At 49.9% G+C, this 16,780-nt stretch overlaps 1 protein-coding gene across 1 annotated transcript in view; it reads left to right on the top strand.

Annotated features, from left to right (window-relative positions):
- The first annotated feature begins 210 nt into the window (after positions 1–210).
- Positions 211–16,780, top strand: part of ABTB3 (ankyrin repeat and BTB domain containing 3) — a 274,567-nt gene continuing 257,997 nt past the window's right edge. Inside the window, exon 1 of the mRNA XM_084794224.1 lies at positions 211–3,751. Coding sequence (XP_084650350.1) covers positions 2,596–3,751 — 1,156 coding nt within the window. The 5' untranslated portion in view covers positions 211–2,595. The remainder of the gene's footprint in view (positions 3,752–16,780) is intronic.

Below are 16,780 nucleotides of genomic sequence, written 5' to 3'. Positions count from 1 at the left end.
GTTCGGTCCCACACTTGGGATCCTAAAGAACAGGGTTCTCTCCTTCATTAGTTTGTAGAAAACAGGAAAGGGGACAAGTTGATATGTATTAGAATGGAAACCATGGGATGACGTGGGACATGTGAAATAAATAGCAGGTAATCCACACCCACCACTCCCTAACTGAGCCATGAATGACGAACAAAGATTATAGGCATTTCAGGTGTACCACGTGGTGTTTAATAAATGCGTTGTGAATGACTGCCATAATCAAGGCAGGTAACATATCTCAACTCATACTTTCGACCTTTCCCCCTGCTTGACAAGAACACTTACGGAAAACTTTCCGTATACATCATCGGTCACCATAGACGCCATGCTGTACACAATGCCCCTAGCACTGTGGATCTCACTCATCCACAACTTCGAGTCTGTATGTGTGGAATAAATCCCTCCTCCCCCTCGCTAGTAGCACCCAGTCACAGCCTTAAGTCCTGCTGTCTGCCACTGTGAGTGGGATTCTATTTCCCTTAGCATGACAGTATCATTTAGATCAGTCATTTGTCATAAGTGGCAAGATTTTCTTCTTCTTCTTCTTCTTCTTCTTCTTCTTCTTCTTCTTCTTCTTCTTCTTCTTCTTTCTTGGAGTCTGAGCAGTGTTTTATGTCTTGGCTATTGGAAGTAGGCTTCAATGAACAAGCAGGGGCAAATAGATCTGTCAGATAGGGACTTTTTTTTCTTAATAAATATCCATATGTGGGATTATTGGATCATATGGCACTTCTAATTTGCATTATTTTTTTTATAATGACTGCATAAGTTTCCCTTCCCATCAATAGAGCACAAAGTTCTTTTTTCTTCACACCCTTGCTGATGTTTATAATCTATTTACTTTTTTTTTTATAATTGCAATCATAACAGACATGAGCTGACAGCTCAGAATGGTTTTGATTTACAGTTTCCCTGATGCTGAGCGTCTTTTCATATCCCTTGTTGGCCACTATTGAACTCCAAACCAGCAGTTCAAAGAGTGTCCTTTCCTCATCAGCTCATAATATTTACCACAACTCCCGAGTCCAATGTGGAGTCCAGACAAATAAGTAGATGGTAGCAGCCCAGAGTAATAATGGCGCAGAAATATGAATCCATCGAAGACGGTGGGATGGTGGAAACACCCAAGGTAATTTTGGAAGATCTGGGTGGGCTTCTTGTAGAATTGTACAGAGGAGTTGTGGATCACCTATTGAATACAGTTTCTCCTAGGATAGGTGGAGAGGGATAAACAACCAAGGCCATGCCATTAGGCAAAGAAATACAGCAAAAGCATGCACAAATGTTCTACCTTTCTTTAGTTGAAGAAGAATACTCTCCCTCTGCACAGATTTACCCTTTTTAAGGCTGAGCAGTCTGGATGGTCCGGTCTAGAACCATCACCCTTCCCCGGGAAAACCGCGGGACTTTGAAGTGTGGGTGTAGATTCCTGCCTGCTGTAACAAAATCTAGAGTCCCCGTGATAGGGAGTTTATGACTATAGATTGCGCTTCCAGTGGCATCCATCAGCCCACTCCCTCTACTTTCCTGGTTTTCCCTCCACGCTGAAGCAACCTCAGGGCAAGACAAGGAATCCCCGTCACCCCCATCCCCGCGCATGAATTAGGTTGTCTGAAGAGGGAGGAGGAGAAACATGCTTCTTGCTTGGGATGGTGGGAGGGAAAGAGAAATCCAAAATGCTAGAATAGGAAGTGACCCTCAGGCAAACACTTTGTGAACCGCTGAGTGGAGCAGCGAGGACAGGAAGGTCGTTTTGCCAGTTCTCCAAAAGCGAGAACTAGGGGAGCTACTGTCGCAGGATGGCGGTTTCCAGGTCTCTTTCTCCAGGTTTCCATGGGTCCCAGGGCTTTCCTAGGCCGCTGCTCTCTTCCATCCGCAGCCCTGGTCAAGGCCGGGTAAGGGGTGGGGGGCGTGTCGGGGGGCGGGGCCGCGCGAAGAGGCGACATTAAAAAGGAAAAAAAAAAAACCAAATAATTAGCATCCTCTGATTCCATTGGCTCTTCGACGGCCCTGCTTTGCATACGCCCGCCCTCTGGCTGCTAGGGTTTGCTGGGGCTCAGTAGGGTTTTGCAGGCGCCAGGCTACGGTGCTGTAGTGCGGGGCGGGAGCTCAGTGAGCTGCGGCCCGGATCCCAGAGCAGGGAGCTAGAAGCCAGCCGAGCTGCAGCGGCCGTATCTGGGGCGATCTCCGTCTTATCGACACTGCGGTCCGCGCTCAGAGGCTTCTGCATTCGTCTGGTCCCAGGGAGAAGCGGGCCAGACACTTTTATTTTGGATGAAAGGCGCGGGTCCTGGCGGGAGCTTCCCTCCCGGCCTGGCTCGCGGCTCAGTGCGTCCTAGCTCTGGCACCGACTCCAGAAGATGACTTCAGGGTCCGCCGTGTATCTTCCAGTGGTGACGGCTCCCGGAGGCAGGCGAAAGTAGTGACACTTGCTGGCAACGCCAGGTGGGAAAGTGAGCCTAGGCGACGAGGAACCCCGCTGTCCCTGCGGAGCCTGGTGCCCACAGCTCCTTGCCTTTCCTTCCCCTGGGTTCCCCGGCGGCTGCAGCATGAAGTGGCGCAGCGATGGCCAGAAGAGGTAAGAAGCCGGTGGTGCGAACGCTGGAAGATCTGACGCTGGACTCGGGTTATGGTGGCGCGGCGGACTCTGTGCGCTCCTCCAACTTGTCTCTGTGCTGTTCTGACTCGTACCCGGCGTCCCCGTATGGCGGGAGCTGCTGGCCGCCTCTAGCTGACTCCATGCACAGCCGGCACAACAGCTTTGACACTGTCAATACTGCCCTGGTGGAAGACTCCGAGGGGCTGGACTGCGCTGGTCAGCACTGCTCGCGGCTGCTGCCGGACCTCGACGAGGTCCCCTGGACCCTCCAGGAACTGGAGTTGCTGCTGCTGCGCTCGCGGGATCCCAGGGCAGGCCCTGCGGCCCCCGGCAGCCTGCCCAAGGACGCACTGGCTAAGCTCTCGATGCTGGTAAGCCGGGCTTTGGTGCGCATCGCTAAAGAGGCGCAGCGCCTGAGCCTGCGCTTCGCCAAGTGCACCAAGTACGAGATCCAGAGTGCCATGGAGATCGTGCTGTCCTGGGGCCTGGCGGCTCACTGCACCGCTGCCGCGCTGGCCGCGCTGTCCCTCTATAACATGAGCAGCGCTGGCGGCGACCGCTTGGGCCGTGGCAAGTCGGCGCGCTGCGGCCTCACCTTTTCCGTGGGCCGCGTGTACCGCTGGATGGTAGACAGCCGCGTGGCGCTGCGCATCCACGAGCATGCCGCCATCTACCTGACCGCCTGTATGGAGAGCCTCTTCCGGGACATCTACACGCGGGTGTTGGCCTCCGGGCTACCCCGTAGCTGTAGCGGTCCCGGTCCTGGCTCCAGCTCGAGTTCTGGCCCAGGCCCCGGCTCAGGCCCTGGTGCCCCTGGCGCGGATAAGGAGCGCGAGACGCCGGGAGGAGGGGCGGCGAGCGGTGGCCCATGCAGCGCAGCAAGCAGCGCCAGCGGAGGCAGTAGCTGTTGCGCCCCGCCAGCCACGGCTGCGACCGCGGTCCCGCCAGCCGCAGCCGCCGCTGCCGCTGTCGCTGCCAACCACCACCACCACCACCACCATACACTTCACGAAGCGCCCAAATTCACCTTGGAGACCCTGGAGCACACAGTCAACAACGACTCGGAAATCTGGGGGCTTTTGCAGCCCTACCAGCACCTCATCTGTGGGAAGAACGCCAGTGGTAAGTGGCTGTACGAATGCCTCCTTCCTCCCACTCCACTCAGTCAACTCCAGGCTCAAGTTTGCCTCGTGTGGCTCCCTTCCGCATCTCTCTGGCCACTCGCGCTGTCCACAGGCTTTGAAGTTGGGGCTAGAGTGAAGACAGCTAGAAACCTGTACTTTTTACTCCTGAGTTTGGGATCCACGTATTTGACACTGGTAGCAAAGGTACCAGAACACACAGGGTTCCGCCCCCATGTGCCGAGGCAGGAGGTGCCTGCCTCCCTCGCGACGCCTTTTTTAGTATACATTTAATTTAGTATGTTATCTCAGTCGGATGAGGCTTGAGGCGTTTGAGTCTACTGCATATCTTCTAGAACCCTCTTTTGATCTTTAAGGGGGACATAGTCCAGTGCTCACGAGTTTGGCTGAGGAGGCACCTTCACTTCTCTGCCATGCAGTTCTACCGCTTGACCCGGGCCCTCTGGGGTCGCTGTGGGTGCGCAAAGAAGGCATGGCTGGCTGGCGTTGGCGAAGGTGAACCGGTATAGCTGGGTGGGTCTAAACATGTTCACGGAGGTGTGTGTACGTGTGTGGTGGTGGTGGTGATGGTGGTGGGGGTGATGGTAGGACGGCGACATTGCATAGCTCCAAGTTTTCCGAAGCAGTTTCTGAGCACCTGAACCCAGATGGCCATGGGAGGGTGGGAATGGGGCGGGAGTAGCGATGGACAAGGCCAAGGATTCCTATCTCTGGCGATTTACATCTGTCACTTGGTTGAAAGAGAGCCTCTAGGGATCCGGTCCTGGTGGGCGGGGTTGTCAGCTGAGGGAGTCCTTTCCAGGGAGTTCTAAATTCCCTTCAGCGCGCCCCACTGGAGGGCGCTGGGTGGGCTTGAACGTGCGGTCTTGGAGGCATAGCGGGTGGGGCTGGGCCGCTTGTTTTCCTCGGCTTGAGCTGGCGGTCCCTGTCTGAGAAAGCCTGAGCTAGACACTTCAAAAGCTTCAATTTTCCACAGGAAATGGTGGAGGAGTAACTGGAGACTCTAAAAGCAAAATAAAACTTTGTTACGTATTCCAGGCGGTTTGGCTCTCGGTTGCGTGGTCGGAGCGAAAATGCAGCCTTTCTGGGCAGATTTCATTCATGTTGCAGCCTGTCTGTTTCCTCCAAGGCAAAGGAGAGATGCGTCTGGCCTGGCTCGGCCACTGGGGTGCCAAGAGTGTGCGTGTGGGTGTGCCCGCGCATGTGTGTGCAAGTGCCTTGTGAGTGTACGAAGGAGCGAGCCAGCAGGCTCCAGCTTTAACCGTTTGTAAATTTACCCCATGGACTCTTTGACTCAATCCCTTCACCTGGTTGTGATCATCGTGGGGGAGGGGAAGAAAAGAGCAAAGCTAATTGTGTGTGTGTGTGTGTGTGTGTGTGTGTGTGTGTGTGTGTGTGTGTGTTGGGGGCGGGGCTAGGATCACCCTTGAACCCGCAGACTCTTTCACATCTCTTTACCAGAGCTCTTCCCTGTTGTTGTCTGTTGCCCTAATGCATACTCCCCAGAGGACACCAAGACACACAGCCGTGCACAGGCACAGACCAGCACACGTGGCAAGTACACAGGATGTCCCACCGAGAATGTGAACATTCGGTGACAAAGTCTGAGGCTTCCTGTGTGCTTCTTCAGAACGGGGGGGGGGGGGGAGAATCCACCTCTAATACCCCCAAGTTTTGAATTATTCTTTGTTTGGAAGATTGCCCTCACTCCAAAAGCACAGACCAGCTTAATTTCCTTCCCATTGCAAGCTCCCGGTGTCTCCCACTGCAGTCACCGCGTTAGCCTTAGTAACCTCAGCACCACAACGCCCCATCTCCCTCTTGGAGTTCTTTTTCTTCCCCATTTTACTTTTACAGGGGTTCACATGCCCCTCCCCCACTCCAAGGAAGCCCTAGTCTGCAAACAGGCTCATCCTGTTTCATCTCTGTCTGCATTCTCTTGACCTGGTTATTCCGGGTGACTTTTCTGGGCCCCAGTCTCCTTGTCTGCAGATGCAGATTTTAACACCCGGTATATCCCCCAGCTCCTCCCATGGCTCTGTTAACAGCCAATCCTTTTTTTTTTTTTCCCAAATAGATTTTACTTTTAGGCTCTTCAGCCTCTTTTAAAGATAGCATGTGTGTTTATCCCTTTTGGAGTAAGGCTAATTTAAGGGGAGAGAAAACCACAGGGCTGGCTTTGGGCAGGGTGAGCGAGTGGCAGTCGAGCCATGAAGCCACCACAGACGTCCCCCACATCACACAGCTTAACTCCTGGGATTCAGCCCTCTTCGTTCGGCCTTTCCTGGCCCAAGATATGCTGTTGTTTCATCCTGATCTCTTCATCTTTCTACGGGCTTGTTCAAAATGGCTGGGCATGCATACAGAATAGCCAAGCAATGAGTGATTAATGTCTCAGGCATCCAAAACATACACTAAACACCAAGCCCAGTGCTTCAGCAATCTCAGCTCACAGGGCAGTCTCTCTGCCCTGCAAGCCTTACTGAGGACCACACACCTTCCACAATGGATTTCCCCTCTTTTAACTCGGTAACATCACTTATTTATTCATTTGTGAATTCATCTGTTCTTCGATATTTATTGAACAGTTTTTAAATGCCAGGAACTGAGTAGACACTGGGTAAAAAGGCAACCCCAGCCAATGTGCTCCCGAGATCACTTTATATATTGATCCTTCTGTCTAGCTCTATACTGTCAGGCGGGAGGGTCTCGCCTCAGCTGACAGCGTGCTTGGCTAGCATGCACAAAGCTCCAGGTTCAATTCCAGCACCGAATAATCAGCCAGTCATGTAGTGCCAGCATGCAAAAGTGGAGGTAGAAAATTGAGGAGTTCAATGCTATCCTTGGCTGCATAGCAAAGTTTGAGGCCGGTCTGGGCTACATTAGACTCTGTCTCAAAAAAAAAAAAAAAGTACTATCTCTTTTATACAGTGCAAGAGACTGAAGCACAAATGGAACATTTCGTTTTGTTTTCGTATTGCTTGTTTGAGTGTAGATGGCCGACGTCAGGGGCCGTGCGCTCAGCTGCTGTGCACGTAACTTCAGGTGCAGATGAATTCCCTGCCTCCAGGCCATCCTACATCATTATCCACACAGCTGAGCACTGACCCCGTACAATTTGCTGTTCTTTTCGTTTCTGTTTATACACTTTTCATACCTGCCGGTCTAAACTGGCAGTACTGCATCGTGTGTCTTTTTACATTTTCCAAGCCGAAGGGAGTACCCAACACACACAGCTAGAGCTTACTTGATGCCTGTTGAATTGAGCAAACTGCATGGTGTCCTCAAAGAAGCTAACTGCCTTTTGAGCCTCTTGAATTTCATTTTAACTTATCTGTGTGTGTGTCTGTGTGTCTGTGTGTGTGTCTGTGTGTCTGTGTGTGTATGTCTGTGTGTGTCTGTGTGTGTATGTCTGTGTGTGTCTGTGTGTGTGTGTCTGTGTGTGTGTATGTGTGTCTGTGTGTGTATATGTGTGTCTATGTGTGTGTCTGTGTGTGTGTCTGTGTGTGTGTGTATGTCTGTGTGTGTCTATGTGTGTCTATGTGTGTGTCTGTGTGTGTGTGTGTCTGTGTGTGTGTGTCTGTGTGTGTGTCTGTGTGTGTCTGTGTGTGTATGTGTGTGTGTGTGTGTCTGTGTCTGTATGTGTCTATGTGTATGTGTGTGTGTGTGTCTACACTCTCAAGGATGCCATGCACCCATGTGGAGGTTAGTGTGAATGGAAAAAAGAAAAAGAAATAAAAAGAAAGACCACGACTGCTCCTGGGTACCGTGGAGGGCAAGGTTTATTGTAGATGTGAGGAGGGGCATAGCCAACGACAGAGACATCTGGGAGAGTCTAGAGTGAACATGACCGTGAGCCAGGGCCGGGTAAGGAGAGTGGGGAGGGGAGGGCCAGGAGACCAAGGTAGGGGAAAGGGTAAACTGAAGTCGGGAAAGCGTCTTCAGTGGAGATCCTAGACAGGTGAAGCAGGCCCGAGCTGAGAGATGCGAGATGCCAGGCATTCCTCCTATTTGTTCATTATAAAAGGTATTGGAAATGGTGGGTAGGAGGGTGCCATGCTCTGCAGACTGCTTCCTGCTGTCTAGGGAAAGGACAGCCTAGACCCTGGGCTGAAGAAGCTCAAGGGAGGGGGCAGAGTATGCCAGCCATACCCCATAATGGGTAGGGACCAACGGATGCTGGGAGAGCCTGGTAGCTAGGCCCTCTTTGATATGATAGTCACCCCAGCCATGGATCCTGGCTTTAAGACCTAACATCCCAGCCTTTCTGTTGATAATACATGATAAAGGACAACACATTATCTTCTATAAGGATAGGGAACTGTGGGCCGCCTTGGACCAGTTTGTTAGGCTGGGCCACCTGGAATTTGGAGTCACGGAGGATGCAAACACCTGGGGCTGGCAAGTTTGGAGCGGTTTGCTGTCTAATGCAGTGTAGGCCAGAAGACACTTTGTGGGAGTCAGTTCACTCCTTCCAGGCATGTAGATTGTGGGGATCAAGTTCAGGTCCCCTTAGGCTTGGTGGCCTACCTGATAGCTCTACCTCTCGAGCTATCTTGCCAGCTCTTGAATGAATCCTCTTTGGAAGTTTTTGATTTTTGTCCCACACTTACAACTGTCTCTCCTTCAGATTTGAATAGTTAACTTGCTAAGGCTGGAAATCATGAAACTAGTGGGACTGGGTTCAGAAAACAGAGCACAATGGGCCTGGCACTAGCCGTGTGGAGCTTGTGTCCAAGCATCAACTGAGAGGGGGGTAGGTCCAGCATCAGCTGGGCGGGGCTTGGGCCCCAGCATCAGCGGGGCGGGACTCCGGACCATGCCCTTTGTTGTGTACTGCAATAAACCTCTTCAGACCTAGGTTTTCTTTTGTCACTTTGTAGGTGTTTTGTTGAGCCTGAGCAGCAGAGAAGAGACACCAGACACTGATGGCTTTCTGTGGGGCATGAACATTTGACTCAGTCCATTCCACTAACGCTAAAAATAAGAAAGGGACAGAAGGCTTTGGTCATTAATCACTGTATCTTAAATGCCCTCAGAACTAGTTGTTTTCCACTGAAGCTTGAAGTCCTGGCTCACCTGCGATCTGGCCTCCTCTAGAGGAAGCAGCGCCTTCTCTGCACCCGGTCATCCCGTGTCTTGGTCCTAGTTCCCTTCGGAACGCCTGGCACACTGTGAAATACTTTCTATTGCTTCTTGACTAAATGAATACAGTCAGCTCATCCAGTCTTTAGGATGTCAAACGTAGCCTCTCCTCTGTAAGGGCTGGTGCTATCATATCAGCGTCCCGAGTCGCACATCCTGGATTTGGATTCCAAGGCTGCCATTTTTTTTCTAGATGTTTATTCTTGGGCATTCCAGGGACAGCCCTAGACTGTAAAATGAGGTTAGTAACTAGGTGAGATTGTTCGTCCTGACGTTGTCAGTCTGGTGCGTGGGGGGAGGGGCTCAAGCGATGGTGGCAGCGTGATGAAAGCCTGGCGTTGTAGTAGGTCCTTTATCACACTGCATCGATGTCCCCACACGCTCAGTGTGGAGGGAGCCCACAGGTGTGGGCACAGAACTTCAGTTGGGTCTCTCTCTCTCTGTCTCTGTCTCTGTCTCTGTCTCTGTCTCTGTTTTGTCTCTCTCTCTCTCTCTCTCTCTCTCTCTCTCTCTCTCTCTCTCTCTCTCTCAGGATCATATAGGTCAGTGTACCTACTTCAGACACTGACCTGTGAGCATACCTCCGGGGCCTAAGTCACCAGAAAGTTGTTGTGACTAAAGGGTAAAAATCTTACTGTGCTTCATTTTTAAAAAGTCTTTAGTGAGGGTGCACCAGGGAACTTCCTGAGTGATGGAAATGCCCCCTTACGTCAACAGAGGTATCTATTGATATTTGCCCAAGTTCATCCCATCATGAAATTTGGTTTTGTGCATTTCTCGGTATTGTAAGATACCCTACAGGGAAAAACAAGACATGCCCCCCACAAAAGCCACAGGGATCCTTGTATGAACCTTTGTTATACATGCAGAAAACTTTACAGGGAAGGAAGGAAGAGGCAGTGTAATTTGTCCAAATCAGGGAAGAATTTTCTGCTAAGAAACAGCCAGTTTCCAATCTTGGTTCCTCTGTCTTCTAGCAGGTGAGTTATTGTTAGGGTTTGGGGTTGTTTTTTTTTGTGTGTGTGGGAGGAGGTGGTTGTTGTTATTTGTTTGTTTGTTTTTATCTTTATGATGAGGATCACATAGAAAAGAAAAACACACATTTTTAAAAACTGAAGGAGCACACCTGTAATCCCAGTACTCGGGGAGGCAGAGGCAGGCTGGTCTCTGTGAGTTCAAGAACAGCCTGGTCTACAAACCAACCGAGTCCAGGACAGCTAAGGTTGCACAGAAAAACCCTATTTTGAAATGTAAAAACAAAACAGAAAATAAATTAAAATAATAATAAAATTTAAAAAATAATTTTTTTTAAATGAAGGAAATGCAAACCTACCATGGAGGACAATTACAGTATTAGACCCTATCTGGTCTGTTGAAAATGCCAGCTGCATAGTAGGGCGCTTCCTGGTTGGGCCGTTCTGTGTTGTGTGTGGTTCTGCTGGACAAAATGTCTCCGTGTCTTTGGGGAGGCAGCAAAGCTGTCTCAAGAGTCCCACTGAGCGGTGCCTTTGGTCTCAGGGCACATTTTTAATTAACTGGCTCTTTGTAAATTAAAACCAGGAATTTGGGTCAGTAGAGGGTTATTTGGTTTTCGGTGCAGAGGTGTCAGTTCCTCATTGGGGTGTTTGCAAGTTGTGTGTTTCATGAAGCATCCTAGTAATGACCTAGTAAAACAGTGAAGGGTCAGTTGGAGGCTTGAGGTCACAGGTAGGGGTGCCTGTTGGCTTCTGAATTGAAGAAAACTCCTGACTCCTAAATCTGTTGTTACCTGTAGCCTTGAGCCAGAAAACAAGCTAACTTGCAAAATGGGTCTGATTACCATTCACTGACTGCAAATTGACTCTGGGGTCAGACATCCCTGTCAGGCCCAGGTTTCTCATCTGTAAACTGGGTGTCTACTCTAGGAAAAAAAAATAGCTACACCTGCAGCACTTATTTTAATCACTTCCACATATTATAATTGTTACCTTTGCATCAGCTGTTATAAAAGACAATTTCCAAATCTCAGTAGAAAGCCGTTCTTGTCCACTTAAGCTCTGATTGGGTGAAATGTGGGCTGGAGGAGTCAGGAGCCCCGTCGGATACGGAAGGAGTTTTGCTTTGGTTCCTCAGTAGCGGCTCCTTTGCATTCATCCAGCCAGCAGACTGGGGAAGCATGGCCAAATGAGGGGGGGGGGTTCTTAAGACAGCTGCTCACAGGACAGGTCCCTTTGTTTGTGTCACTAGCCACATCGGTCTCGTCACCTGGTATACGCTTGCCTGTCTTCACATCCTTTTCTCTTCCCTCTGAACACTGCTCCTGACTTAGCATTCGAGATCTTTGAATAATGCTCAGTCCCATTTACTGCACTTAGCAGGACTAAGCATAGCTTAGGGACCTATAAGCCAAGATGATCTGCGCTACACCCACCTATCTGCACTCACGGACCATATTGCAATAGAGTGGGATAACCACACTGAAACTCTCTCTTAGGAAAGGGACTAGTGAGAGACCCAGGCCAGGGACTGGTTGTAGGCTCAATTTTCTTAACCAATATATTTTATTAACAATTTAGTGACCGAGCATACGTCACTTATAACCCGACTAACCAAAACAATAGGAAATGAGGATTAATGGACACAATAACAAACCCATAAAGATATCAGTTCCGAGGAACAATTCTCCTGCTACAATCAGCAGGATTTCCTCTGCTGGAACTTAGAGTAACCAGAACCCAGAACCTCAGCAGGAGCCATAGCCCCGAAGCCTTCCCTTGAGCGGTGTCTCGAAGTGCAGCAATGAACAGCCAAAACTATCCTAAGTCTCCAAAAAGCCCCGCCTCCAGTTCTGGGCTCATTTATATATCTCCTCCCAGAGTCTGGTCACGGATCTTCTCAGCTGGCCACAATCAAGCTCCCGCACGGGGTGGTCAGTTGTCTAAGTGGATTAACCTCACCTGTTCTCTCACAAGACTGTTCCAATCCCACACTTGGGATCCTAAAAAACAGGTTTATCTCTCCTTCAGCTGGTCCTTAGTGGTTCCGAGAGCTTGCCAGCTAAGCCCTGCATGCCTGGCCATGGGTGACATTTTTGGATTAGGCCTGCGTTCTGCCCTCTGGGAAGCATTTGCTGGTTCATTCCCACTCCCAGCTCTAGCCGGCGTGAGGATTTACTTTCTCCTTTTATTCTTCTTTTGGCCACCCTTGAAGTGGGTCTTGCAAGGTAGGGGGGCCTCTTTAAAGGCTCTAGATCTTTTGTAGTGTCGTTCCTTCTCTTGAACTTTTAGGCAACCTGGATTACTTCGGGGCCCTCACAATAAGACCTTTAAAACCCAAGCTTAGAGAGTCTTGCCCGTGCAATTTAGTGGGATTGTCGTCGATGCCATTGTAGTAGTCTGCTTTGAGTCACTGTGCTGAAATACAGGAAGCAACTACATTTACAAAGAAAAAAGGTTTATTTAACTCATGCGGGGTCTTGGTCCCTGCATTGTCTCCCTTCTGTCAAGAACCGCATGGAAATTGCAATAGCAAGATGTCAATGGTTAAAATTTCTGTTGGAGTTGGGGAAGCGGGGGTGAGGGGTGGGGGGTGGGGTGGGGTGGGGTCACCTTTTAAGCCAAGGATAAAGACTGAGAAATGGAAGTAAACTTGGGGTTTTTAAATCCTTCTTAGGTGAACTACCAAAGAGTCACTCGGCTGGCCACCCGCCAAGGGCACACCCGCAGTGACTCACAGCTCTTCAACTGGGTCCCACCTCTCAGAAGTGCCATCTTGGGAAGCAAGATTTTAATCGCAACGCACCCTTGGTGGATGCTCAAACCACGCCCAGCAGCCACCCAGAGTGTTGGTACCCACACGCAGAGTTATTTTCTGCATCACTGTTTTATAGCCTGGATCATGCTTTGCCTCTTTACACACTGCCCCGCCCCCGTCCATCCTCCACTTCTCTCTCTTTCTCAAGTTCATGGCGAACACACTGAAGCTATTAGGCTTATAGGTTTACAACCCTAATCTTGTATTATTTCGCTTACAAGTCTTCTTAATCTTTCCTCTTATGGGTTGGGGGGGGAGGGTCTAGAAATTGTTATCGTCTCCACCTCTCCACTATTCCTTTCTAATCTGACTTGCAAACTGGCTTATTATGCCTCAGATAAACCCGGTTGGGGCTCATCACCACATTCTATTACCGTTATTTCCCTAGCCTCCTTCCACAGAGCTTCGGCTCACTGGGCATCGGTCCTGATGTCTACGTTACCACAGATGACAGGTGAGCTGCCGCATAGCGAGGGGCTCCAGTGTTCTGCCTTCTAATAACGCCGCGTATGTTAAGCACCTCACTTCTGGTAACAATTTCTGTGTTAGCCAGAGCAAGACTAACTGATTTATCAGGTAAATCCTAATATCCTAGGGGCAGAACACAATAAAATTGTTTTCTGGGCTGCAGTGTAGCTCAGTGGTAGAACATTTGCCTAACACACACACACACACACACACGCACACGCACACACACACACACCCTTTGATCCGTAGCATTGCAAAAACCACCAACAAATTTTTGTTTTCTATTTCACGTCAAGTCCAACTGATGATAGGAGTGAGAACAACAGAATTGTTGCACAGGAGGGTTTTGTTTTGTTTGTTTGTTTTGGGGGGGCCTGTTAGGATTAAAAGTAAGATAACAACAGATGTGAATATGGAGTGATTTACTGTAGAATCATGGGAGAAAAGGAAGTGGGGGGAGGGAGGGGCACCCCAGGGGAACAGAGGGGGGGAGGGAGGGAGGGAGGGAGGGAGAGAGGGAGAGGGAGAGAGAGAGAGAGAGAGAGAGAGAGAGAGAGAGAGAGAGAGAGAGAGAGAGTGAAGTAAGAGACAAAGTAAGAGAGCAAAGGGTGGCAGGTTTATCCTTTTATATCCTGGGCCCACACCTTGTGGAGGGCAGGTGATGATGCTGGAGGTTGCTAAGCAACCTGGAGGCCAGCTGCTTATATGCCAACAGGGCCGTCCTGAGCAGGCATATATCAATCCCTCCTCTACGCCAGTGACCACTACTTTAACATGCTGATGGCTTAACTAGATGCAAAAGGTCTGGGAGTTGTGGCCCCTTGATAAGCAGCTAACGACTCTAACCCCGATATTACACTCTCAGAGGGGCATAAATGCTTTAGATAGCTACCCACTTCAATACCTGTAAGTAGGTGTTATTACCAAGCCTATTTTTCAGATCGGGAAGTTGAGGAACAGAAAGTTTAGCGAATTTGCCTAAGGTGGCACAGCGTACAAGTGGCCCGGCTGAGTGTCACTCTCTCTGTTCCTCCTTAAGGATGTGAAGACCAATGTGTTATAGTAAGTAGGAGATGTTTATGCTGCGCTCTCACCCACAACACACATTTAATGGCTGCTGTCTTCATCTTTTGTTTGTTTGTTTGTTTGTTGTTTTTTGAGACAAGGTTTCTCTTGCGGTCCTGGCTGTCCCCGAGCTCTCTTTGTAGGGCAGGCTGGCCTCAAACTCACAGCGATCCACCTGCCTCTGCCTCCCGAGTGCTGGGATTAAAGGCGTGCACCACTATGCCTGGCTTGCTGTTTTTATCTTTATTATTACTGATAGTGTCTCCCTGAACTGGAAGTGGCTTACCAGTGATGAACTATGAAGCTCTCAGGCATGGGAGGATACAGGTTTGAGAGACTCAGATCCCAAGAAGCTCAGGAAGGTTCTATCAAGTGCCTGCCTTTTTCCTCTGGGCATCCCGTGCCTTCTGCTCAAAGAGGGAAACTGTTGCTCGCTGGACCAGGTCCTAGTCTAGGCTTTCCACATATTCCAGACGACCCTGTTTCAACTTCAGATACATCTTGTGAAATGCGTATTTCAGACCTCTGTGTTTCTGGAGAAGAAACTAAGGCTCCGCTAAGTTCAGCTGTTGGTGTGAGCTGCCCTGCTACCACCAGTAACCCTAGTGGTGAGAACCGAATCCCAGGGACTACTAAGAGACCCTCGGGAAGACCCTCAGAGTAACCAACAGGGCATGACTTCTCAACCCTGATGGCCATATATGGGAGCACATGACACTATACAGCCCAAGCCCGTGTCCTCTGGGGGAAAGATTTTTAAATAGTGTAAAAGTAATCAGACTTCTGGGATTCAACCCCTTACTGACTGTGGGATAGAGGGTAAGCCACTTAGCCTCTCCATGGCTGTCTTCTCTTGTTCAGAAGCACAACTCTTAGGGCTGTTGGGAGGTGCCTGGCACGCAGGAATTGGTGGTTTTGTTCCGTTCCATATGGCTGACTCCACCGTGCTTGGTTAGATCTCAGGCAACATGATCGCTGCCTTCCTGTGGCTTGTGGGGTTTGTGACAAACTTAGTTCGTTCATCAAAAATGATAATGCCGATGTGAATTTGCCTCTTGGCTCTTGATACAACTGAGAAGGTCAGTGGGTTGTGAGTCTCTGCTGAAGTTACAGGTATGCTTGGAAGGGTGCGGGGCGTGGCCTCTGGGAAGCAAGCGAAGCTTGAGTAAGGTTTAAGCAAGCCAAGTTTGGTTGGAGAGGGTGGGAGAGTTTTCTGCAGGTGTGAAAAGCACGTGCAAAAGACCTGTGGCAGAGGGGCGCCTTAGTGGGACGGAAGAGGAGCTTGTGTGGCTGGAATGGGAGAAGAAGAGGATTGAAGGGAGAAAAATAAAGGTTAGACCAAGTAGCTGCCAAATTAAGTCTCTTTTTCTGGGGTCTCTGGAAGGCCTCAAAAAGTATGTTTGTGTGTGTGTGTGTGTGTGTGTGTGTGTGTGTGTGTGTGTGTGTGTGTACCTCTTCATATGTGTGCATGTCTGTGTGAGGGTGCACATATTTATGGCGCTCAGAGGTTGATATTGTCTGCTGTCTTCCTTCATTATTCTCCAACTTAGTTTTTGAGGCAGGGTCTCTCTCTCTTAACCCAGAGTTCGGTGACTCAGCGAGGCTGGCTCCAGAGAACCTCCCACCTAAGCCTACTCCAGTGACTCCCATGGCTAGTAGTCCAGCCAGCACCATACCTGGCTTTTTTTTTTTTTAATGTGGATTCTGGGGACCTCCACTCAGATCTTTATGCTTGTGTAGCAAATACTTTACCCAGGCCCTTGGAAAGCACTTTAGGAGAGAGAGAGCGAGAGAGCCTGTGATTAAATCTGTATTGTAGAAAGCTAGTATTGGTCACAATGCAGAGAATTCTGGGAGGAGAAGCTGAATGTGGGAAGACCAGTTAGCTACTGCCGTCCCCCATCTGGTGGGAAGACAACCTGAGGAGGCAATACCTTTAGGCGTTTGCCCAGAGTGGATGAGACAACCAATATCAGTCCCAAGTCCCAAGAGCCTCCAACAGCCTTTCCCTCTCCTCATCCCAAGAAAGCATATGGTCCAGGTGTCAACACTACTAATGGAGACACTGAGGCCCAGGAGACATTGCCTTGATCAATACCACCAGGCAGAGATGGAACCAGACTCCCATGCTGCCGGACTCCCAGCCCATCGTCTCCTAGGAAGACCATCCATTGCCTCCTGATCACTTCCAGGAAGCAGAGCCTGTGATATGGATGGCATCTGTGAGGATGGATTTCCATTCCCACTGGCCCCTCCCACTCTGGTTTCCATCTCACAGAGGACGTGAGCACAGGCGTGTGTAGGCATCAGTAGATGTCTGCTGAGCCTGCTGGAGTGACGTCTGTGAAGAACCAGTCGCGCCCGATGCTGAAACCTTTCAAGAGCTGTGACTACCTTAGAAGCAGAGGTCACATGGATTAACTGCTTTTGCTTGGGTGACATGTCTTATTGTTTGTTTCTGATCCGGCACAAGGTACCACCCAGGGAGCTGTGATGCTCATAAGTAGTCTAAACATGAATTGTCACTTCTCTCTTCCTT

The sequence above is a fragment of the Acomys minous genome (genome assembly GCF_964271855.1).
Source record: "Acomys minous genome assembly, chromosome: 9".
In the NCBI taxonomy this organism is placed as follows: domain Eukaryota; kingdom Metazoa; phylum Chordata; class Mammalia; order Rodentia; family Muridae; genus Acomys; species Acomys minous.
This window is presented reverse-complemented; position numbering and strand designations above follow the sequence as displayed.